The sequence below is a fragment of the Drosophila grimshawi genome, unplaced genomic scaffold (assembly GCF_018153295.1).
Source record: "Drosophila grimshawi isolate 15287-2541.00 unplaced genomic scaffold, ASM1815329v1 contig_1367, whole genome shotgun sequence".
NCBI classification, from domain to species: domain Eukaryota; kingdom Metazoa; phylum Arthropoda; class Insecta; order Diptera; family Drosophilidae; genus Drosophila; species Drosophila grimshawi.
Window position 1 is genome coordinate 10,358,462 of NW_025062889.1, and position 25,211 is coordinate 10,383,672.

The window sequence follows — 25,211 nt, forward strand, 5'->3', positions numbered from 1 at the left end:
AATAAGCAGCACATAATAACTAAAAAGAAACAGCAAAATGATGGAAAGTAAAAAGCATTGCTACATCATTCCAGAAAACATTTTCGCTGAATTTTCAGAAGATCTTGTGGAAGTTTATTAAATGCTTTTAACTTTGATAAAAGGTGAACTGCTTGAATTGAGCAGAAATTGTATTTTCGAAGTACATCTAAATTTGTAATCATAAAAAAAGTTTGTTTTCAAGTATTTTATATATTATTATTTTGTTGTTTAAATTAATGAGGCACATAAAGAAGAATTTGTAAACGTATGTCAAAAATAGGAAATCGCATTTTGTCTCAAACCAGAAAAGTAGCGTTATGATTTGTTCAGATTAAAAATTCCTCGTAATACTTTTCATCACAAAACAAATGTGTGCTTTTCAAATACAATTACATTAACAAAATTGCTTTAAAAAATATCAATTTGAAGCGCCAAAAATCTTGCATTTATTGGGCATTTATGATTTACTTGACAAATATACAAAATACATTTAATCAACCTATACAACAATTATATTACAAATTTAAAATATATATAAAATTAATGTAAGAAAATATAAGCATTTCATATTATTGTTTAAAACATATTTTGCACTTGTGTTTGTTGTATTTTGTTGTACCTACGCCATTACGATGCATAATTTTCATTAACTTTAAATCTTTGTATTTGTATGTATGTATGTATGTTAACATTTTGTAGTATATTTTATTTGTATAAATATTTAAAATTTGTTTCGCACTTTCGTTTGGCAGTGTTTACAATATTTGTTGTCTTCGCTTCAAACAAAACAAAAATATATGTTTTTTTTTTCATTTTATTTTTTTATTTTATTTTTATTTTTTTTTGTATTATTTTTGTTTTTTATTGTGCTGAATAAGTTGATTCATGACGATTCGCATGATTCGCCCAATTTATTTTCTGCATCCACACAAAAAATAGCTTTGCTTTGGTAAATTGTTAAATATTTGTTGTCAACTTTTGAAATGCATATGGATACTTAACTGCTTACCGCTCACTACTTAAACATTTAAAGTAAATAATACAACAAAAATTTTACAAGCGAAACGATAACGATAAGCAAAAACTCAAAAAAAAAATGAAAATAATAAAAATAATAAAACAATGAAAGCAAAGGCAACAGAAAACTTTTCCACCAAATTCTAAATTGCTTGTGCTATCGTCTGATGCGTGAATTTTGTTGAATTAGCTCTAAACCAGTTGAACAGTTGAACAGTTGAACAATTGTTCTGTTTCAGATATAGAATTAGATTTAGATTTCACCTCACATATGGCGTTTCATGTGAAGGGCCAGGTGATCGGAGCGCGAGAAGCAGCGATCGCAGTTGCGGCACTTGAAGGGCTTGGCTCCAGTGTGTTTGCGATAGTGGCGGGTTAACTCATCGCTCCTAGCGAAACGCCATTCGCAGCCCTCCCAGGAGCACTTGTACGGCTTCTCACCTGCAATGAGAGTGGTTCAAAAAGAAAAAGATTTAATATAAATTCATAATAAAAATCTCAAGCGTCCACTTATTAAATAAGTTACTCGAAAACAGTTTTAACAAACACGTTGCATGCAACCATTATTTGTTGTAATCTTTTTCTTTTTTTTTTGCTGCTGGCGCCAAGACAGACAAAAGAGCGCATAAATATGCATACCATGGAAGAGTACAGAGATATAGGGGGGTATACTTGGTATAGAGCGTTTAGGGCACAACTTTTTGTGTACCTTCACAAATAAAATGGATAATAAAGGCAACATAAGATAGTGGAACAGGCGGAAGGAAACGAAGCAAATAAAGTATGCTTACTTTACTTCTTTTTTTTTTTTGTACATCATTTGAATTGTATACATAAAATCTCCGCTCTATATCAAAATGTGTATCTTTATTATGAACATATTTTGTAATAGTAAAAATCTGATATAGCTGAATTCATATTCTGAATGTGGACTAAGATATCTTAATCAATTTTTGCCGAAAAATATGTATTATATGTTCAGCCAGCGTCTGCAATAAGCCAGATCGAAGTTTGTGAAATTGTGTGCCAAATCGAGAATGCCTTTTGCCAACAATAGTCTGCGTGCCAAAAGCAGTAGTCAATGGCACTGAAAGCCAGCCACAGAGTTACAGCGCCAGTGCCGGGAAACCGAAAAGGAAATGCAGAAGTTGTAATTTCACACAAAAGTAGAAAACCTAAAAATGTGCAAAGACTGAAACATAGAAGAACAGTGCAGAGTTCTGCCAGAAAAAATGGCAAAAATTATTTGAGTTTAAAAGACAAACAGCAGACAAGGCAGGAAATTGCCGCTGTTGCCATGCTGGAGAAAAGCAGTGAAAAGTGGAGCCAGATAACCAGTAAAGTAGACGACAGCCAAGAAAAATGCATAAAGCTGAGTGGAAAACTTTGTAACGCACACCACACCAGCTTAATATATTTATATATATAATATATATATATATATACGAATACATTTATATATATATATATATATAGCATGCATACATTCACACAGCTTAAAACTTAATGCATGCGGAAATGTGTGATATTTCCGTGCTCAATTTCACATTATGCACTTGCCCAGCGAAACAAACGAGCCAACGAGCCAACGACCAAAGTGCCAAAGTGTAGCGCTCTCTTAATTTCCATTTACTCTCTGTTTACTCTCTGCCCAGACGTTCAACTGTGACGCGCCTCAACGTTGCAAGCAAGAGGACATTCTCTCCCTGTGTGTGTGTGTCTGTTGCTGCTACTTCAACATTGGCATATTGTCAGTACTTTCAGCGAGAAATCGAAACAGCAGCTATATATAAAATCAGAGTGTGTGCGAATGTGTGTGTGCGGATGTGTGTGTGTGTGCGGATGTGTGTGTGCGTAAATCAGCTTCAAGTGCTCAAAGCAAAGTGCATTGAAATACGTATACGACTTATGAGTTTTGTATTGAGGCGCATTTAAGCGGCACAAACAATGAGCAGACAAACACTAGTTAAAGAGCTCAACTAGTAGATACCCTATACCCAATCGATTACCCATAATTATTATTATTTTATGCATAAAGAATATAATAAACATAATAATATACAATTTAGTAACCGATCTCATATTTATATAATTAATTACAGAATGGAAAACTATTTGGAAGTAAGTATTAATAATCTGTTGTAATACGATATTTTTATTATTAAATTGCATCGATAGCCGATCAATGTTTGAGGGCATGTTTTAAAGTTTTAATTATACAACACTGTTATGTTAAGTGAGGTCAAGTTGGTCAAGTGTTAAGAGTGTTAAAGTATTCAAACATCGATTTTGTTTCTTTTGTTTCTTTTCGCAACATAATTCGCGACTATCGGCTCATTGTAAATTTATTGTTGCGAACGTAGTTCAAACTTAAACTAAGCTATTTGTTTCTATACATAAACTTACTCCTTACTGCCACCCATATTACAAGTTTCAGCTGGCAGGGTGTGGCAAGTGCAACAAGAATGGTGGCAAGGGCAGCAGGTGCCGCTTTACGCAGAGAGCTCGGAGCCAGTTAATATTTTATAAATTTTGCTAGCGTCGGGTTTTAATGTCAGCGGCCAATAGAAAGACTGCCCCACTGAGACATGCAACGAACGGGGTAGCGGTGTTGGTTGTGCTGGTGGTGTTTGGTGGTGGTGGAAAGTGGCAGTGGCAGTGGCAGTGGCAGTGGTAGTGGCATTCCATTCAGTTCACGCTATTCTTTAGCTTTTCTTTTATGCGCTGTGCGCCTCCTTGGCTTTTGCACTCAACACAACTTTTATGGTCTGTTTGCGTCTATCCGCTTGATTGCACTTGCAATCTTTTCTTAACGGCCGGGGCCAACTCCCACCAGCTATTTGAAACGTCAGGCTTGCAACTGGCAAGTCTGTTGTTTTTATGGCCACAGCGTTTAACTAATTGAAATCTTTTGCGCACTGCACACATTTATTGGCTACTCTGTTCTGCTTTTCACTTTAATTGATAATCATTTGTTAGTTATTCGCACATATTTCGGTTCGGTGACTTCAATGCTTTTCTAATTAAACGCTCCCAAATTTAAAGCTCTGCTCAACAGTTAACGACTTTTATTTCGAATACATTCAAAAATACCAAATTAAATTAAAGTGTATCCGCCCAGCTGACTGCAAAGACCAGAAGTGCAACACAAGGCTGCAGCGGGATGAAAATTAAAAGCTAATGAAAATGTTGCAAACAATATGAAAATATTCAATTAACACCTTATGCTCAATTGCGGCGGCAATAAGGCAGAACCGATTTTGCACAAACAGAGAACAACAGAAACAACAATGCCAACTACAACTTTTAAGTTAGCAAAATGCAAACAATTAAGTACGTCATGATAAACTTGCCTGTTGTCCGCCTACCTAAAATACTTTTCTTTTGACGATTGACCAAGGCAAAAGTTTTCATGTTCAAAGCTAAAGTGAAAAAAATTGTATCAAGCAATTTTTTTTTTACTTTCAAACACATTTTTGCTGTTAAACATTTTCTTTTTATATCAAACAAACACTTAAGCTGGCAAGTAAGGAAAAAGTTAGCGTTATTTTTGCGTGTGCAGAACTAAGAGATACCCTGTATTTAACAGAGATTGTGTATGTTTTCTTATAATGATCTGTGAATGCTATACAAGAACACACATATTAAATTTGATGCCGTTAGCTCGTTAAAAATGTAAGATGCTTAAACTGTGGCCAGTAATCGATATTTATCGATATAATGTTGGTATAGGAAGTGGATGCCTTCAAATAGACAGACAAACAGCTAGTAAGACGGAAATGGCGCCTCATCATGAATATCTATATATATATATAGATAAATTTAAAATTTAGTCGGAGTCGGAAATGTGTCCTTCGTTTATTACAAACAGTACTCGTTTTATGAGTAAACGATATAAAAAGTCAACAACAACTTGGTCTACATTATGATAAAAAGTTGAACCTTCCACTTTAAAAGCAATTTTATTATAAATACTTAATGATGTTGGCAGTATCAAAATATTGTATAAGGCTTTACTCAAATTACTGCTCTAGCAATACAGCTGATTGCAAAAGGGTCAAACACATTTTTGCGGTAATACTGAAAGGGTCAAATACATTTTTAAAACAACATTTAAATGGCATATGCACATCGACATCGACATCGACATAATTTTACAATTTCGAATAGTGCATTTTATACAATTGAGCGTACTGCGACAAAATACAAAAAAGGACAATAAAATATATATATAAATTCGTCACTAGATTGATTAACTGGCGTATAGGCCATTTTGTTTGATTTATAATTTTCATAATATATGAATATAAATCCATGTATATTTTATGGGTTAAGTGCATGCTGACAGGGCTCTTGTTCAACTCAGATACACACACAGCAGCACACACAGCAACAGCAACAGCAACAAAAGCCAGCAGCAAATATTCGATTGTAAAAATTGCGATGGCACAAATCAATAAACGGAGCACATTTTCCCCCTTTCTCTGCTCTTCTCTCCCTCTCTCTGGGAATCTCTGATGCTGTATGTGGCAGCAATAAAATTACATCTCATCGCTGGGCTTTATCTATGTGTCAACGTGTAAGAGTGCCCCATGTGCGTGTAACCAATAATTCATTGTTGAGTTATGCGATTTTTATTGAAATTTGAAGCCTCGTCTACTGTCATCCAAGGATGTTTTTTTGGGTTGCCCGCTCGCATTGCACTTGATTTTGCATGCCCGCCGCGTGTGGACATTGCCACAATGGCAACAAAACAATGCACTCGTGTCCTGGTCGTGGTCCTGTTTTCGTGTTCAGGTCACACCAATGTGCCGCCCCGATGTCGTGGGAGTCTGATTTATTGCGCGGGGGCGGCCAGCGACTCGAGTCCGGCTGGTTGGCTGGTTTTTCGCCAGGGGAAATGTTGGGCATGACACGAAATTGCTGTCTACCTAATGATTATATCATTGAGTAGTGAAATGTACCGAAATTGTTCCACAATTCTTTTTTTTTTTAATTTCGTTTTGATTTTATTGAATTATAATTAATTTGTATTTTATGGCGTACTGTGAGCTTCTCACCTGTGTGGGTTCTTTGGTGCGCCTTTAGATGTGAACTCTTCGTGTAGACCTTTTTGCAGCCAGCATATTGGCACTTGTGTATCCGTCGCTTCGAGTCCGGACTGTGATCGCTGTGATGCTGGCGCGGGTGATGATTTTTGGTAGATGCTGTCAAGTTAATTGTGTGGTTAAATATTGTGGCCCACAAATACTTTCGGTATAATGAGTATACGTACCAGTTGTGGATTTCACCGGGTTTGACGTAACCACGGCGACTATTTGTGGCGTCTGTGAGACCGATTGCTGTTGCATTGCTGATGTGCTGCTGCTGTTGTTGCTGGTGCTGCTATTATTGTTGTGGCTGTTGCTGTTGTTGCTGTTATTACTGTTGTTGTTGTTGGCGGCGGCGCTGAGCACAGCAGCAACATTAGCATTGCCATTGTTTTGCATTTGTATAACACGAGCCAGACTGATGCCAGCGGCTCCAGGTGTTCCATTTGCTGTGGTTAGCCGCACGATGGTGCTGCGAGGAATGTTGCTGTGGTTGCTCGACGACTGATCAACACTGCAGCTGCTGCTGCTGTTGTTGTTGTTATTGTTGTGGTTGTTGTTGTTATTGCTGTTGTTGCTGTTGACGTTGCCCGGCGAGCTGTTGGTGCTGCCGCCGCTGGTTTTATTAAGCGCCTGCGGCGAAATGCTTAAGTGTTGCACAGCCAACTGTTGCTGCTGCTGTTGCAGCTGCAACGTTGTGGCCTGCGTCAGTGAGGAATTCTTGGCGACGGAACTTTGGCTGCCAAAGTGCAGAATGGCGGTCGCGGGTGTGGAATTTACTGTTGCTACTGTTGCCACTGCTGGCGTTTGTTGCTGCTGCTGGCGTTGCTGCTGCTGGCGCTGCTGTTGCTTTATCAGCGCCGCCAGCTCACTTGCATCAATTTGCTGCGGCCGATGTTGTTGTTGTTGCTGCTGCTGTTGTTGTTGTTGCTGATGTTGTGGCGGCTGTGCATAGTTATGGCTCCGTAGGCTTGACTCGGGTGATGATGGCGGCGTCAACGGCGGAATCACAAAGTCATGCACATGGCCCTGACCCTGACCCTGGCCCAGATTCAAATGATAATGTCGCTGCGCCTTTGCCTGCAGCACACGCACCTTAATAGCTGGCGCATTGCTGCTGCTCGAGCTCAGCGTTATAGTGTTGCAACTGCTGAGGCTGCTGCTGTTGCTGCTGACGTTTACGCTGCTGTTGCTGCTGCCGCTGCAGCTGCTGTTGATGCTGCTGCTGGTGCAGTTGCTGCTACTGTTGCTGGTGGGCGTCATGTTGCCGGCGCTGCTGATGCTCGGATTGGGCGATATGGCTGACGGCGGCGGTGCAAATAACGCGCCCAACTTGTCATCACAGGATAATCCATGTGCTGCATCCTCCTCATCCTCGTCGATGCGTTCCTGCTTCACCAACACCGCACAGCTGAGCGCCTGCGAACCATTGCTGTCCCATGATATGCGCGAGCAATTCGACGACACCGACGAGGTCGTCGATATCGAGTCCAGACTCTCTTTGATTTTCAGCTCCTCCAGCAGACGGGCCGGCGTTGAGAATATATCCCAGGCGGTATCCAAATCCGTGTGCATCTTCTTATAGCTCTGCAGCTTGGGCTCGTCGCGCAAATATCGTTCCAGTTCATAGCAGGTCTGCAATAAATGCAAGAAAAATATGTTAAAAACTCTGGTGGAAAAATATATAGGCTTGGGTTTATAAGAGATCCTTTAAGTTAGGTCACACTTCAAAATTTCAAATACTCTGACGATGTGGAATTTGCCAAAGTGAAGTTATGCAGTTTTCTGGTTGCTTGGTCGTAAATGGGGTTTGCAACTGGCAATAGGATGATTTATTGATTGACGATCTCTCGCTGGCAAGCACAGCAGATGCAGCCCTGCTGCCCTGTCAACCTATCTGGCAAGTTAACATGCCACTTTGAAGGTGACAAAGCCGTCAGCAGCAGAATGTTGCTTAAGTCCATCAACCAGAAGCAACACAATCTTTCCTAAGTCCATCAACCAATACGAGGCTAAGTAACTAAATCCTAAAGGCTTTTAATAATACCACAAATTGCTCATATAGCGAAAACTTTTGGGTATTCTTTCGCCAAAAAAAAAACGGAGAAGACCTTTTTTAACAAATCTTATTTAGTGCAATGCAAAAGCGTAAAATCAATGATGTGGAATAAATGGAAGAGTAACTGGCTGAGATATATGGGAAAAGCGGGAACTGTGCATTCCACATTTGCTTAGGTTTGCTATTGTGCTACCCCTGCCACCTATCAGGAGCGGTAAATCACTTTAAGTGTTATTTCAAGAAAATAATTGCAACACATAAATTTCTTAACCCTTTCAAGTCGCCAAAACAAGTTGCGTGTGCGATTTACGAGCAACAACAGGGCAACAACAGAAAACTATAAATGGTTTATGAATCAGCGTCTCAACACATTCCAAACGGATTGGAAACGAAACGAAGGGCGGAGGAAGTAGTCCATGATTAATGTGCGGCTGCTGCACTTAGTTTCCATTTCCTGGCCGGCAACACTTTAGTCAGACAATGCAACGCAATCTTTGGGCAAAAATCTAAATAAAATGTTACATGCAGCGGGCATGCTCTGAATTTGATATATTGTTAAAGCACACCCGATGCGACGTACACAAAACATACAAGATACAGTACCAAAACCAAATGCAAATGCCAGCTGAGCTGAGCTGAGAGCTAACAGCTAACAGCTAAGAGCTAAGAGCGAGTCGGAGCTAGGCTCCCTGGTAAAATGGTATCAGAAATGGCATTTTTATGCGCTCTGCTGCTGGCAAACGGCGTTGCAAACAAATCACCTGGCCACCAAAGGAGAGCACAGCCCAAAGATTAGAGCGCGACTCAAATTGCTCATGGCACCGAGCCAATGAGAAAAACTGGTCATCCACATTTGGTTACACGAAGTGAAGCAACCCCGGGCCAATGATTGATTTTTAGTGAATGCACAGTTCGCGACTACAAAGTGCTGTAACTGACTGGATGTCGCTCAAAGTTAATTGGTTGCATAAGAAGCATCTTTACTCTTATGAACTATGGATTACACAATTTTTCACTTTTTTGTGAGCAGAACTAAACCAGAAAGGGATGCTGAAATATTAATCAGAAAAGAGAGCAGCAGCATTCGCTTTAGACATTTACAAATGTTTGCTTACGCTGAACATATACAAAAAGTTTCTGTTTCTGTCTTGTTAATATTATTATTATTTTGATCTATTGTACCCCAGCTGAGTCTATATCTCTTCCAGCAATTCTGGTTATTGAACGAATTCAAGACTTTTGTTCAACGTCTTTTCAGCTTAAGACATGTTTCTTTACTACATATTCTTCTGAACATGGTGACTTAATCCGCTATGATGTGCTTTGAGGATTCCTTCTTCTTATTCCAAAATCGATAGATGCTGCTGATAATTACACACAGTTTAACTAGGTCGCCTCTTAGTCCACAGTGTCCTGTCAAGAGACCATTAAGTATTCCAAGTCTGTCAATCGTTTCTGATCATAGCTGTATTGAAGACATTTCGACCGTTTAATGTTGGCAACTAACACAAAGTTGTAATCGAGAATTGTTTGCTTGTAATCAACATATATATAAGATTATGGTTGGTGAAAAGTTTTTAGATGGCTGTCGGAAACAAATAATTATATCTGCTTAGCCTTAAAGCTGATGTGTCAATCAATAAGCTCACTTTTGCTCACTAAATGAGCGTCCCCAAAAAACTTTCTTTCTAAGCAAAACAACTTTTTGCGAAGCTCGTTTGTATTTAATAGAAATTTATGTCGCTCCGTTCAAGTTGTTGTTGCTGTTGTTGTTGCTGTTGTTATTTGTATATGTGTTGGAAGTACTTTTGCACACTTTTTGCTGTCAATTTATGGGCCAAGTGCACTTCGAGGGGCGCATCAGTGCCAAATGGCGTCATCTATAAATCTATATCATGCGACCCGTATAAATTAATTTCCTTTCTGTCTACTCTCTGCCTCAACTCCCGACTAGAGCATTTTGCCTTTGTTTGTTTACTATTTATTTAATATATGCATTTTTGGAAAATTATTTACAAGCCGAGTTTCGCAATGCGACCAACACAATTGTTTGCTAATTGTAACGCAATTTGTATTAAAGAGCCCAATGATCCCAAGCAAACAAATTTAGCTTAACAAATGAGACAAAATGTTTGTACAAATTAAAACCATCATACGCCCGCCAACAGAAGGCTTTTATTTGGGCTTAAAGGGCTTGGGATAAAATGAAATTGAATTTGGGCAACAGCAAATGGAGTTTTGCCGTTTGCCAAACAGACAGTCGGATGCTGGGTTCGAGCAAGAATGTTTCAATGTTAAATAAAGGCATACGATTTAATTAAATTATCAGCATGTTTATTAAAATCTACAAAATGTAATATGAGCTAAGACTATATGGCCTGAGTCTATTGGGAGGGATTTTCAGCATTTGCTGGCACGCACACACACACACACACAAAGCACATAATATTTACCTAGACTGTCACACGCCCCACGGGATAATACGACCACACACAGAGTGAGTCAGAGATAGAGATAGAGCCACATTCGGAGTCAGAGTCAGAGTCAAAGACAGGGATAGGGATATATGGGGGAACACATTTAATTATGTGTGTAATTGAAAAAGACGCAGCGGCAGTTAAGAGGCTAGGCTCGTCGAAGACGACAGCAATGCCAAACCAAAAAAAAAAAAAGAAGAAAAAACCAAAAATCTTGTTAAGGCTATTATGCGGCACATGTCCTGGACTCCCTGCTGTATTCTGTTGAGCTCTGCGATTCTCTCATCGTGTGTATTTTCGGTGCGTGTTTGTGTATTAGAAATATATTAGCGGAGGCAGCTTCGCCAGCGCCTGTGCTTTTCACTTGCCACGCCGAGAAGCAGCTGCTAACTTGCCAGAAAGTATGCTATACACCATCCAGACTACATGCCACATTTTTGCTGTTTGTTTGTGTGTTAGTGTGTGTGTGTGTGTGTGCTCTATCTGCATTATGTCATTTAATGAGCCATAATTCCATAGAGCTTCGCTTTAAAAGCCCCTTGGGATGTGTTCGACATTTCCTTTTAATTTTCTTTCTCTTTTTTTTTTTTTTTTTTCTCTCTTTTGGGGCTGCCATTTTGAAAGTTTTAATGAACCAAATGTAATAAAATTATGTTCACAATTAATGTCGTCAGCAGTTGACCGGGTAAGCTCCAAAGCAATACAACGAGTAGCAAGATAGACAGAGAGAAAGAGAGAGAGACAGAGAGAAAGACAAAGAAAGAGAGAGAGACAGAGAGAGTCTTATAAATGTTAATGGAATTTCCTCGGAACAGACATAATGACTTACTGACCAATCAGTTCCTATTCACAAATAATTCTTTGAAGCATTCATTATAACTTACAAAATGTTTACAAACATTTCTTAAGTCGCCTGATTACGATAATTTATGTACTAATATACATAATCAACCTGAAGTAACTGAATATTTCCATAAAAATCATTTCAGCTTACGAGTATTTATAATTATCCAACTGCAGAAAGTGTGTAATAGCCAATGATAAAGCAATTTTTGAATTATTGTCACAATTGTTTCCACTGATGTCTTGCTGTGACACTTCTGCTTGTTATCTGTGCGCTGCGAGCTAAGTGACTGCAACTGTAACAATACAAGTCCAATAACAGAACAATATCAGCAAGTCAGTTGGTTTGTCAATAACAAAAAGCCAAAGACAGGCGAGGGCGACAAGGAGACCAGGCGACCAGGAGTAAAAGCAGCATGGGAGGGAAGGCGCAATGAATGCAGGATAATTGAATTATTGGCATTATCAGCACAGACACAGATATACCTACAGCTACATTCTGGAGTGTAATGCATTGATTTACTTCTTCCTTGGACTCAACTACGACGACCCCCAGCTGGCATTGTTATTGTTACAGTTTTTTTTTTTTTTTTGAATGTTGTTGCAATTGTTGTTTGTTTTTGGGTAGGGGCGTGCAAAGTGCACTTAAAGTGCCACAACATCAGCAGTAGCAGAAGCGGCAGCAACAGCAACAGCAGCAGCAGCAACGACTGGCAGCCAGCACAAGTGTCTGGTGCAAAGGCGTTGCATAATTTCAGGCATTATGCTAATTTAAAAAGTTGCCGACTACTCAAGCAGCAAGCTTTCACATAAGTAGTTTGAAACAAGGAAACAGCTGCGAGCAGCCAGTGAGAAATGAGCAACCGTCGCTGATCACTTTCGCTCAGGAACGGAATTTGCTTTTAAGTAATCGAGAAGCACTTCAATGCGAAAAACTGTCGAAGTAGCTGCTCCCAAAAGTATGCTACACACACATACACCACACCACACAACAAAGGCAGCAGCAGCAGCCACTCGAGGGTTGCTGCCTGCTGCTTGAATGGTGTGAGAGTGGTTTGGGTGCCATGGGTGGTGTGGCTTGAAGCAACTAATGCGTCGTACGCGCCGTTGAATTTAAATGAGGAATTAATGCGAACATTATTTCTGGTCGCCTCTCGGCGCTAGCTGGCTGGCTGGCTGGCTGTTAGGCAGCAGCATCAACCCCAATATTCTGGAGTTTCTTTGACTGGTCTCTGCTTTTACTTTTACTTTCGTTGAGTATACAAACAGTTTTTGCCACTTTCCATATGCATTCAGTGTTCGCTTTTCGCCGCTATTCGATTCTATGCCCTCCGATCCGACCCCGGCTTGGCACTGCGGCCCAGCAAATTCTGGGATTCGTCACAACGCCCTAGCCATTAGCTTGAACTTGATAGCATTTTGTGTGCCATACGCAAATTGCGACGCTCTTGTTGCTGCCTGTTTTTTACGCTTCGTTTTGTCATTTTGTGGCATGTTGCCGCCTTGTTTCTGTTGCCATGGTTGCTGCTGCTGCTGCTGTCGCTGCTGCTGTCGCTGCTGTTGCTCCATTCATACTGCCTAAATGACACTTGGCGCAAATAATGATGCTGACAATGATAATAAATAAATTTAACACTGTTGGATGCCGCAACTTGCGTCCGTTTTGTCTGAGTGTGTGTGCTATAGGAAAAATGCTCTTGAAGCCGTTGGCATTTTGTGTTGTTACCAAGATTAACCTTTATGGCCGACCAATTCCCCCCGTCGCCGAACCAAAATGTATAAAAATATACTCTTATTTTTTAATTGACGCTGACAGCGACAGCTTAACCACACTTGAACCACACGAAATAATAATAATAATCATAGCTATGATAGTTATGTCGTTAATTTCAACAAGATTTGTGAAACATGTAAGGAAAAGTTACCAATATACACATAAAAAGCAAATGCTATTATTATTTTTTATTATTTTTTATTGTTATTGTGCATGACAAAGCCAGCTAATGTTTTTGGCTGAATGAATACGACCCATTCAGGAAGGATTTGACTCATTTCGAATTCGAATTCACTCACTTGTCCCCAAAAAGTTTGAATTCAAATTTAAACTTACTTCTAAATATAGCCCAGCCCAGGCCAGCCCAGACAAGCAGAGTTTAAGTAAATAAATAAATGGAAAAAAGGAGCGCATAAAATGCCATACACATGTACAGACAAATAGAGCTTGGGGTAGCTGGTGTGGGGACGAGAAATCGCAATTGTTGTGGTATTCAGGTTTTATGACGCACCCAAAATGGACGCACAAGGTGGCAAATGTACATGGAACGTCTATTAACCGCATAGCCATTGGATGGCTTTTGTCATCAGACCCCAGTCCTGGCCGTGTTATCGGAAGTGTTTGTTTAACATTTTGTGGCTTACAACTATCATGGCTTTTGATATTGACCCGAAACATGTTTAACAACGCATTTTGTCTGATGGTAAATGCTTCATTTTTGTTTGGATTTTGTGTGCGATGCGTAGATTGTTATCGGTCTTCCCATTCCCATTCCCCCCAACCCATTTGTATCGATTGTCCGCAGCGGTAGATACCAAATTTGTACACAAAGCGGAATTTTTCTTTTCGCCTGAAAGGCGACCCAAAAGTGTCCTTATTGCTTTTGCTGGCGAGCAACATGTGTAGCCCACCTCGGACTGGCTACCAAAAGTTAATTGCTCTTAAGCAAGTTACATTTTGCTGCACAACCAAATGAAATTACAGTAGAAGTTGCTGGCCTTCCAACTTGGATGCTAAGCACAGTGCATAGTGAACAGTGGCAGTTAGGAAAACAGCCATACAATACAATACAGGCGGCAATAAAATAATGGTAACAAACAACAACAACAAATAACATGGCCGAGACCAAGCGGGCAAACATAAAGTAACCAAAACTACCAGTATAAAGATACGAACGGGCATAAAAGATTACGCAACAACAACAACAACAAGACCAACAAGACCAACAAGACCAACAAGAACAACAAGAGCAGCAATACCAAATTGCTTTTGTGTGTAGCTTCTTCCCTATACCCAAAACTCGGACATGGACATGAACACGTTGACACACTGGTCAGTGTTTGTGACCCTCAAGTTATTCCCCCAGATTGCACACCCTCGAAATTTGCATATATATTTTTAGTCGCCCAGACCGGACCGAAGTTGAGCAGTGAGCAGCAGCTTATCCTTCTTGTGGCTGCTTGTTAACTAAAATATGATTGTATTCAACGCAACTTGGCTTGAAATGTATGCTTATATGTATGTCATATTTGGACATAAGTATATTTAGCAAGCCATCCTATTAGACTCAAGTTAAGCACAAAAGTCGCTTGTTTACCTCCTTATTGTTGTGTGTTTGACAAAACTTTAATGCTTAAATTGGATGTCTTTAAAAGGTAAACTTTTAATATATAGTAGCTGAGAACTTAGTAATATTTTCTACTTTTTATTTTTCTTTATAAAATGCCTTGATTCCTGCCCATTTGTTTGTCTTTTTGTCATACATAAATAAATGCAAAGTAAGTCAATCAATTCATCTCAGTATATCTTATGAAATATGTATGGATGGAGATTTACATTTAAGGCTGCTGCTGTTGTTTCTGGCTAAAGGTAAGTTGGCAAATTATTAAAGTGCCCATTTATTGATTTTTCTAAATGCGGCATTTGCATAATCATTACTATTGCGCCTCTCAGTGACTATGCCTTAACGTGGCGACGTGCCACATGCAACCACATACATCAACCTGAGAAAGTAGAAAGAAGTTTCGGAAGCAATAAACTCCTTGTTGCTGGCGCATTTTAATACATTCGGCTGGCGACAGCCGCTTTAATGAGTCGTAAAGCTGAGTAATTGGTGAAAAAGTGATGACAGGCAGCAGACGACAGCAATGCGCAACAGTTGGCTGCTGCCAAGGCGATGAGTTGTTTGAAATGTGTGCCACAAGTAATTGCAGCCAAAGAGAGTGAGATTTACCTGCCACTTACCAGGCAATGGCACTCAGTACATATGCTGAGGAGGATTGTTGATGTTGTTGTTGTTGTTGTTGTTGTTACTGGCAATGATATCCTGACTACTGAGTACAGAGTGCTTCAAAAGTATCAGCTTTCAGTTTAGCAGATTTATTTGTGGCTCTGCTGCTTTAGCTAGAACTTAATTCCCAAGACAACCAATGCGAAGCCTTAGAATAGCGTGTGAGCCGATTGTCGCAATAAACTCAACATTCAACGCTCAACTCAACCAGACACTCAACCAGTACCAGCAAATGCAATTGCTGATAATATACTTGGCGGTCAATGCTCCTTCACATATGTTACTTGTCTCCAGAAAGCTTCCATTTTGCACATATATAAATAGACATAACTCAATTCAGTAGCTCAGTAGTTTTAATGAGGCGCAAAATTGTTATTTCGGTTTTTTTTGCAGCAGCACAAATGTTGTCCGAAATACAATGTAAATAATACTTTTCTGTGGTAATCGATTATTTAAACAAGCACAGTTTAAAGATATAAAGCAGAGAGTTGTGTGTCGTTATTCAAAAACTCCTTTTCTGTTATTTTAATAACAGCTTTAAGAGTTATTATGTCTGTAGACTTTGATAATAGGCAATTTGATACTTTTTATTTTACCAAATAATAACTAAAACCTTCGTTTTGCATTTGCGGCATCAATAAAATAACTTTTTAACTATTCATATCTATAAATGTTTCCGAGCTAAACTAAACAGTAATTGTCGATAATCAATTCACAACTGGAAGAAACTGAATTGATGTCCCTTTTTCTGTTGAATATTGCTTTTATTTCTGAGATTACTTTTGGCATACAAGCGAAAATAATACCAATTTGATTCGAGGCTGTCAATAAAACTTTTTTGATGTAATATAAGTTCAAGCACTTTGCCAACTGAATCGTACAATGTATGCGACATGTTGCCTACTTTCATCCTGACGTCAACTAAGAGCTGAAAGATGACCAGGGAAATATGCGTTCCTGGTCGTCATTCAGCTGTTTGCCTATTGTCATACATTGCTTGCTTTGGCTGCTGCATTTCTGTTAAATTTGCTGTTGATTTGATGCCTCTGTGTGCACTGTATGCTTGTTGATTAAACAAGCCCAGTCATCGGTCAGTGGAGTTTTTGTCTTACTACAGCTCGCTGACATCTATCAATTGAATTGCCTTTTTCACAGGTGATTTAACTGGTCACTGCTGCATCTACAGTGATCAAGTAAGACATTAGACACGTCGACGACTAAATTCACTATCCAAACCCAGCTTGAGATATATATTTATCATTTGTTTTTTCTTTTTTAGTTTTACGTTAAGTTTATTGTTTCACGTCTTCCTTCGACATATATTATATTTATATATTGATGAAATTTGGGGATAATATTCAAATTTTAATCAAGATATCTTCAAAACAGATCAGAGATATATATACCTTATAGATTTGCAGCAATACATGATAACACCTTTTAAAAGGGTATTGAAAGCATCGGTTTGTGGCACGATGTGTTTCTCATTTTAGAGACAGTACCCCATAACAGCCCTACAATGTGCCAGACATGTGGTTTGGATTGTGGTTGCTGCTGTTGGCTGGTGCCGTCGAACAGATTGTCTAACGGCTTGTTGACTCTTTTTACAGCATTTTTTGCACAATTTTCACTTTTCGTATAGGCAGCAAGCTTAATGGCTGCACCTCAACTTTTCAACAAAAAACAAAAATAGGAGTGCTTCGAGATAGGTTTCTCCTTTTTTATGGCACCATAAATATCAACAAAAAAATAATCCATTAACGTTTATTTAGCAGCTATAACCATACAATTTAATTAGTCCGTAAAATCCTCTACAAATTACTATTGAATGCAAAAATATATATTTATTTTATAGTTATAACCACACAATTTCATTAGACCACAAAAATCCTGTACAAATTACAATGCGATGCAAAAGTACATTGAAATTAAATATCTTTAAAATTGGTTCGTTTCGTTTCGTTCCATTTTGTAAAGTCACCCCTTTGCCCAGAACCCATTGAGTTGGCCATTTGCTTCATTACAACTGTTCAACAACAAAAGACACAGCCAACCAAATAGCTAGCAACTAAAATTGCACCGGGCCACAAAACGGGAGAGAAATGCCAGCGGGGTTTTTTAAGTGGTTGTTGCTTTTGTGATGTTGATTTGACCCCAATCAAGCTTGTAGCTGTAGCTGTAGCTGTTGCTGTTTCTGTTTCTGTTGTGGCTGTTGACCATCGTAGTCAGCTCGTATTACACATTTGCATTGCACACGATACGGTGCATAGAACATGTTGTGGCAGCGAGGACTCCGCATGCCTCGTGAATCTTTATTGATATGGGGGCAAGCAAGCATCTATGTTTTCTCTTGTTTGTTTATATTTTTATTATTTTTGTTTTTTTTTTTTTGGTTTTTTTTGCTTGCGCCTTTAAGTGTTCTCGTAACTAGAAAACATTTCTGGCTCAAGCTAAAGTTACACCATAGACTTGTACCTACAGCGCAATAATAACTAAAAAGGCCAGAAATAAGAAAAAAAGAAGAAAATTAAATGATTTTTCACTGCCTCAGTTGTGTTTGGGTCAATATCACAATATTTGGCATGCCTAAGGCAAAAAAAAAGAAGAAAAAAAAAACGAAATATGTACAAAAAGTAAATATACATATATATATATACATAAATAATAAAAAGGCAGCTGAAAAAGCTACGCCAAAAATGAAGAAGAGACAACCCAAGGCCCTAAGCCAAAAGCCAACTGAGGGAACACGCCACGGACCACACCGCACCGCAATGCTGAAAGGGAAGTTGCTTAATTAAAAGCGGATATTAGCAATCGCCAGCCGCAGAATGGCAGAGACACAGAAACAGAAACAGAGACACAGATACCGAATCCCAGCCCCAGTTCCAGTTCCAGTCACAGTTCGAGTCTCGAGTTTCATACCAATAAAAAGGACGCTAGCGGAATAGCATTGAATGGCAGCAGCCCTTGGGCCGCAACTGAAAAGGAAGCAGCAACGATAAACTATGTGAAAATTAAAAACTGAGCTGTTGCCATCGCGACCAAATGAAACTTTAGTGGTAATTTTAAACGATGCATTAGAGATGGGTCGAGCTGTATCCCTTATTAGTTGTACAACTTTTTTGTTTTATGGATCTCTTTAGAGTGCCATGACATTTTCTTGTTGTAATTCGTTTGTTATTGCAGTACTACTACTTTATCGTTATTGTTGTTGCTTTCATGCTAAAAGGAAATGGGCGATGCCATTAAATAGCCGTTTCAAGGATGTCAAACGAAAATTGCTTCGGGTTTCCTGACAATTTTTTATTGCTAAAAAAAATAAATAAAAAAATGATCATCAACCGAAAGGTCAAAGCACACCGCATGATTGTTAATGGGTTTACAGCGCTCTTTGCCAACATTTTTTTTCAGTTACGCCGATTTTCATTTATTTATGCGGTTTAAATGTAGATACCAAGTTATTTTTTTAGCTTGGCCTGTCCTTGAACATCTGGCTCAGAATCGCTAGTGCTCTTTAAAAACACATTTGTCATTGTTGAGAAGGCTTAGCTAAAGCAATCAATTATTTTTTGCAATTGCACTAAACTGAATAAGTTGTGAGGATTTAGCGAAAAGCCATTCATTTCTCTTTGAAATAGAGAGACAAATACTGATATAATAAATGCTTACAAATGATTTCCCATTAATTACCATTGAATAATCTTAATAAGCGGCTGTTGAAGATTTGATTTGTCTACTTTGTAGACATTTTCATAATTGACCCATTCGAATATATTTGTTGGCAGTTATATTTCTTATAGGTTACCTAAGCCTAAACCTATTTCTTATATATATTCTATTTAAACTTTATAATAGTTATGCAGCACATTTAAATGTTCTCCGCCCACTGGACAAGTGTGCCGCAGTTTTTCACCCGCCGCACTCTCAGCAATTGTTCAACGCAAATGTTTTTCGCAGTTTTACTTTGGGTTTACCTTTGCCTTCAACAGAAGCGCCACAAAACCGCCGCCAGAATTTGTTGTTTGCCAATTTTGTTGGCTCCGCTGGGCTAAAATTTCCCACTCAAAAAATTACCTTTTTGTGTTGCACCGCTGTCATGTGGTTGTTGTTGTTTTTGTTGTTTCTTAGTTGTCGCCGCACTTAATTTATATGGCATTCACCATTCGTTACACATGAGAGACGCCTGTGCGGCATCGGCGGAAATTTGTACAAATTTTTGGCACTCGCCAGCATGTAAATTTTGCCCCACAACCCAAGAGCAACAGCAACAGCAACAACAAAAACAAAAACAAAAACAGCAACAACAATAACAATGACAATGGCAATTGCCGCTGTGGCTTATTTTCCCACAGTGGCAGCCTAATGCCAGGTACGAATTTCGCCTCAATGCTAACAACATGGTAAAAAGGTAATTACCATTAAATTGTCCACCTGCAGTTTGTGTGCGTGTTTCTGTTGCCATGACATCCACAGTTGCAATTTTACATCTGCCACAGATACGCACATTTCGCTTGCATTTCGTTGCCTTTTTCATTTTGCTCATTTTACAGATTTCGTTGTACTAGTTTAACTAACTCAAAAATATACAAAATATGTACTCAAAATAAGAGATTTACAGATGTTGTGAAATCAATTAAAAACGACCCACCGCCGAGAACAATTACCAAAACAACCCATTTTACAACGAAAAAAAGAATTAACAAATTAACAATTAAATTAAATGAGTTAGTCCACAAAACTTGTGGTCAGTAAAATAAAAAAACTCACTTTTGTGAATGTACTAAAAGGGGGCTGCATTTGTCCTAGATCTGATGTGGACGTGGCACGTGCTTACCCAGTAAATGAGTAAAAATTGTGTAATATAAAAAATGCTTATCGTAATTTCCAACTTTTGTTAAGGCCATTCAACTGGAAGTGGGCGAAACCTAAACTCAATAGATCCATTTTATCAAATAATCACTGGTTTAGCTTTTAAATGTATAATGGTAAAGGCATGTGTACAGGGCATATCCGATTCGAGTCTCTCCTCTAAAGCACTCTTACTTATTTACACTGAAAAACCGCAAATTGTTGAAATTAATTTCACTTTGGACGCATTCCAATTTTAAACTACATAAAACACCAGTTTGTTCGTCCTTACCAGAATGATTTTGTTTTGCTCAAACCGAAAGTGAACGGCTTTAAGATACCCTGTATGAGCATTTAACATGCAACATGCAAAAAAACCAACAATTATTAACCCAAGTGACTTAAGCAATGTGATTCATCCTGCCAGAGCAGAGCAGAGATCAACTTCCATAATAAATATAAAAAGCCGATTGATTATTGTTCTGTGATAAGTAACCCGATGTTTATAATTCTTTAAGCTATGACAGCCTATGATATAGTGATCCAATCCCAGTATACTTTAAGTAAAAGGAGGGTTGGTTTCTAATTTCCTGAAGACATTGCTCTAATTTGGAGCTTTAAACGTTGGCCAACTTTGCAGTAAGCTTGCCAATTAAATGTATTACAACAGTTTTAGAAATTGCTGTCTAAATTACACTGACATCTGACACCAGATACTGAAAAACATATACATATAACTGCCAGAAATGTCAGTGGCAAATCAAAATATTATTTTTCTTTTTGCATTGTGCCCATATTTAAATGAAAATAAATACAGCTGTAAACATAATTGGATCTGTGCAACTGCTGTTGTAGTCATTGTCTGTGGTATGCAGACAATTTGTTTCACGAAATCAAATATGCAATAAATCCAACTGCTAAATCAACAACATTCAAACATTTGTAACCTGCAACTGCATATAAAACAATCTGCAATTTTGCAATTGAAATTGTAACAGAGACCTTACTATGTGTGTGTGTGTGTGTGTGTTCAAATCTGATTTACTACTAGGATGCTGTAAATGCATAAATTTATTGTTGTTGCTGTTGTTGTTGTTTGTATCGAGCAGGACATTGCCTATTGACATACTGTCAAAGAGACAAGCAAAGCATTTTTTATTTAGCAACCCCTTTAATTGTGGATATATATTTTTTTATATTGTTCAATTTGAATGACTATGACATGCTGATATTTTGTACTATTATTGAAAACTGTGCTGTTGTTTGTGGTTTGGTGCATAATAGTTATTTGGTTTCGGGTTGGCCTTATTATGCTTCGTTTTAGAAACCAAACATGCCTCTGCATTTTGTTATGCTTTCTCATCGTATTCCAAATATATTACAAATAGAATTCAGTTGTGTTGTTTCGGTTGATGTTGCCAATAAAAGTGCACATCTTTAGAATTTAAGCTTGCCAGTTAATGTTATTGTTTGCTATCTTGTATCAGATTCATTCATGCTGTAAGTGTTGTTAATGTTATTGTTGTTGTTATTGGTGCCATTGTCAGGCAGCAATCGACAGCAATTGCATTTGCCAATTGGCAGTCCATCAAGATTAGCACAAGGTGTTTGCAAATGCAGCCGGACTGGTGCCTTGAGCCAATCGAAACCAGATACCAAACCAAGCAGAGTGGACTGCAAGTTGCACGTTGCAAGTGGCTGTTGCACGAGTGGGGTTGCTGCCAGCCTGGCTGCTTGCCAGTCCTTGCTGGCTGTCTGCTTGCCTGCTTATAAACGCATTCACGTGACCGAAAGCGAACAATGCAACAACTGCCAATTGGCGGGGAAAGGCAGTAAAGTTCCCCCTGAGCTCCACATGCAATTATTGAAAGCTCCTCTGGTTGCTGTCTTTATTGCAGCTGCTTTTGTTTGTCTTAGGTGTTGCCGACGATTAACAGTTTATCTTGGCTTTGTTTGTCCTAAGTGAGTTGCACTAATAAGCTGAATGTGCAACATGAAGAGCATGCAACAATTGACTTACAGCGACTACACAATGCATTGTTCTCAATTTTCTCTCAATGTTTAGACCAGGTTGGGCAAAACTGTTGTGTAGAAAACATGGATAAGACTGTGTGTGTGACCCTTTATATATCTTGAGTATCGGAGCAAAATAAATATCTTTCGATATAAATTAAAAATGAAAAGAGTCGAAAGAGCCCGTATTATACATATATCATAGATGATTGCATATTTGCATAACTTCACCCATTTTAAGCGAGTTCATGGAACTGAAACTGGCTTATTGTACTTCATAAATGTTGTCATCCAATTTATGGTTCGTCTTCCTTTGGTTTTAACATACCTGTAATGATAAAAAAGAAGTAAAAAGTTAATACTGGCCTATATTGTGGACAAAATGTTAATAAAATCTGAGGCAATAAATAAATAAACATATCTCAGGCATACTCTCGAAGGGCAATCATGTTGTATTCTAAACTAATAAAACCAAGACACTGGAGTAAGCACAGAATTTCGATTCCGTTAGAAATGTAGGCAATTGTAATTATATCTACATTAATTATAAAGTCTTTAAAAGGAAAATATTTGGCTTTTAGTGATCAAGAATACATATATACTTCTGAGAGAAGTGTCCTTCGGCCTGTGGACATGCTGTTACACAATTTCCTTTTACCCATTTTACACATTTTTAATGTGTTCGGGGCTTAGAAAAAAAGTTCTGAATTCTAAACAAGTCTGATTATGTGTTATCTTTGCTACTTAAAAATAAAAATATGCATAAAATGGTCTGTTATTGAAAAACGCGACTCTGAGTTGTAGTTGGCTGCTCAGATAAGCGCTAAACAGTTCCAGCAAACGGCGCTGCCACCCAGAAGCGAAAACCAGCGGCAACATTTTGTGGGGTGCATTGCGTCAGTTCGTAATAAAATAACCACCGTGTCTAATGCTAATTTACTGCGTTTTTATGACCGTTCGGTTGCTTTTTTCCCTCCGAAGGTGAGGGAGCCCTTTCACTTTAATAGGCTACATAGCACCACCTTTTTGCCAGCCCCACACCCTGTCCTGTCCTGCTCTGCCCTGCCCTGCCCTGGCTGCCTGCCAGCCTAAATTGGAAAATTTATACGTGGCACATTAAAGGTCTGCCTGGAGCATTGCCTCGGAAGCCCGAAACACTTAATTTGCGTTCACAATGAGTTACAAATTTGCAATGTTCACCTTATTTTTTGGGTGCGTAAAATGTGTTGTAATTTGTTATATGTTGACTCCTTGTTGTTTTGCACAGTCAACGTGTGGGTGTGCTTATGAATTGCTATTGTTTTTCACGACTAGCAAACTTTTACATACATTATATAAAGGTCGATGTTATTTCGCTTTAATGTTTGCATTTATAAATTAAAATTTAGAAGAACCTTTATTGAAAAAATACGCAGATATGTTTCCAAATTGAAGAAGAAATTTGAAATGGAAGTCTTACATTTGCATTGCATCCAATTTCAACATTAAATTATACTTTAAATATGTTTTTCGTTGGCTCCAGGCCAAGGACACTTGAGCTAGAAAAATCCAGTTTCTGGATTCTGTTGTTCTTACAAAGTGGACAACAACTTTAAAATTGAATTGGTATCAAAAGCTAATGGTGCTTCTGAGAGAATGATTAAGTATTATTCAAAACTTTAGCCAGAGAAAAACATATTTAAATTACTTAAATAAGATGACCAACCAATTCCTTAAATCTATTCAGCATTAAGAAATCCGTTGAATTTCAGAACAAAGTTCTGATTATGGTAGTCGTAGTATTGTGGCCAAAAAGGTGGATGGCAACGCTTACAGCTAGCAACTAGCCAAGCGTGATTTAAATATCGAGTAGCTTCAGCAGCAGCAGCAGCAGCAGTAATGGTTGCCAAAGTTTCTGCTTTGAAGTGCTGTGGCATGTTATTCTGATGAAGCTTATAGACGCTGTCACGTAACCAAAATCCATTTCCCACTCTTCAGTTAGTGTTCACAGGCTGACGCGGACAATGACAATTAATCAAGCGATAACAAGATGTAAATGCAATGCATTGAATAATTTTTTTTTCTACTTCTTATTTTTTTTTTTATTTTTTTTGTTGCCAAGCCTTAACCGTGCATATTTTTCGAACAGACTCTCTGCCCACAAAGGAGGGAAAAGTGGTGGGTGATGGTGGCAAAGCCCTTCCGGCGCATTGCAGTTTATTTGAAAATTAAATTTACGCCAAATTTGCGCAGACAGCTGGCTGCGTTTTCTTTTCCAACTACCCTGGAACTTTTTACTGAGGCAACTTCATGAATTGGATTACGGTGCGGGTTCTTGCCACGTTTACAAAGTCTCAAGCCATGTTTTTGCCTGCTGGCTAGCATCGTTGCATAGTTTTTTAAGTAGCTGCGTAAATTTTGAATCCCTCAGATTTGTGGGTGGGTCCAAAAAATTTCAACAGAAATTGCCGTCGGCAGCAGAGGCAAAAATGTAATGCATTAGTCGCAACGTTGAGTTTTACAGATGGAAGCAAGCCATTTGGGGGTCTTCCCCAAATGCTTGCCAGCCTGCTTGCCAGCCTGCTTGCTTGCATATAACGAACAAAACGTTTTAAATAGAAATCTTGATGCTAATAATGAACACGGTGATGATGATGCTGATGATGCAACCGCTATTTTATTATCTTTGCTTTATAAATTTGCTTGCTCTAAGTACTTTAAGTTTGTAGACTTTTGTTTTTGTCGGGGTAATGAGACCTGACAAGGATAAGCTCCCTGATAGACCAACAAATTAAATTAA

The 25,211-nt window shown here is 38.5% G+C and overlaps 1 protein-coding gene across 1 annotated transcript in view; it reads right to left on the reverse strand.

Moving 5' to 3' along the window:
* Positions 1 to 1,152: 1,152 nt before the first annotated feature.
* Positions 1,153 to 25,211, reverse strand: part of LOC6559563 (Krueppel-like factor luna) — a 77,728-nt gene continuing 53,669 nt past the window's right edge. Inside the window, exons 2-4 of the mRNA XM_032735166.2 lie at positions 6,314 to 7,763; positions 6,099 to 6,245; positions 1,153 to 1,479 (exon numbers count right to left, since the gene is read on the reverse strand). Coding sequence (XP_032591057.1) covers positions 1,304 to 1,479; positions 6,099 to 6,245; positions 6,314 to 7,763 — 1,773 coding nt within the window. The 3' untranslated portion in view covers positions 1,153 to 1,303. The remainder of the gene's footprint in view (positions 1,480 to 6,098; positions 6,246 to 6,313; positions 7,764 to 25,211) is intronic.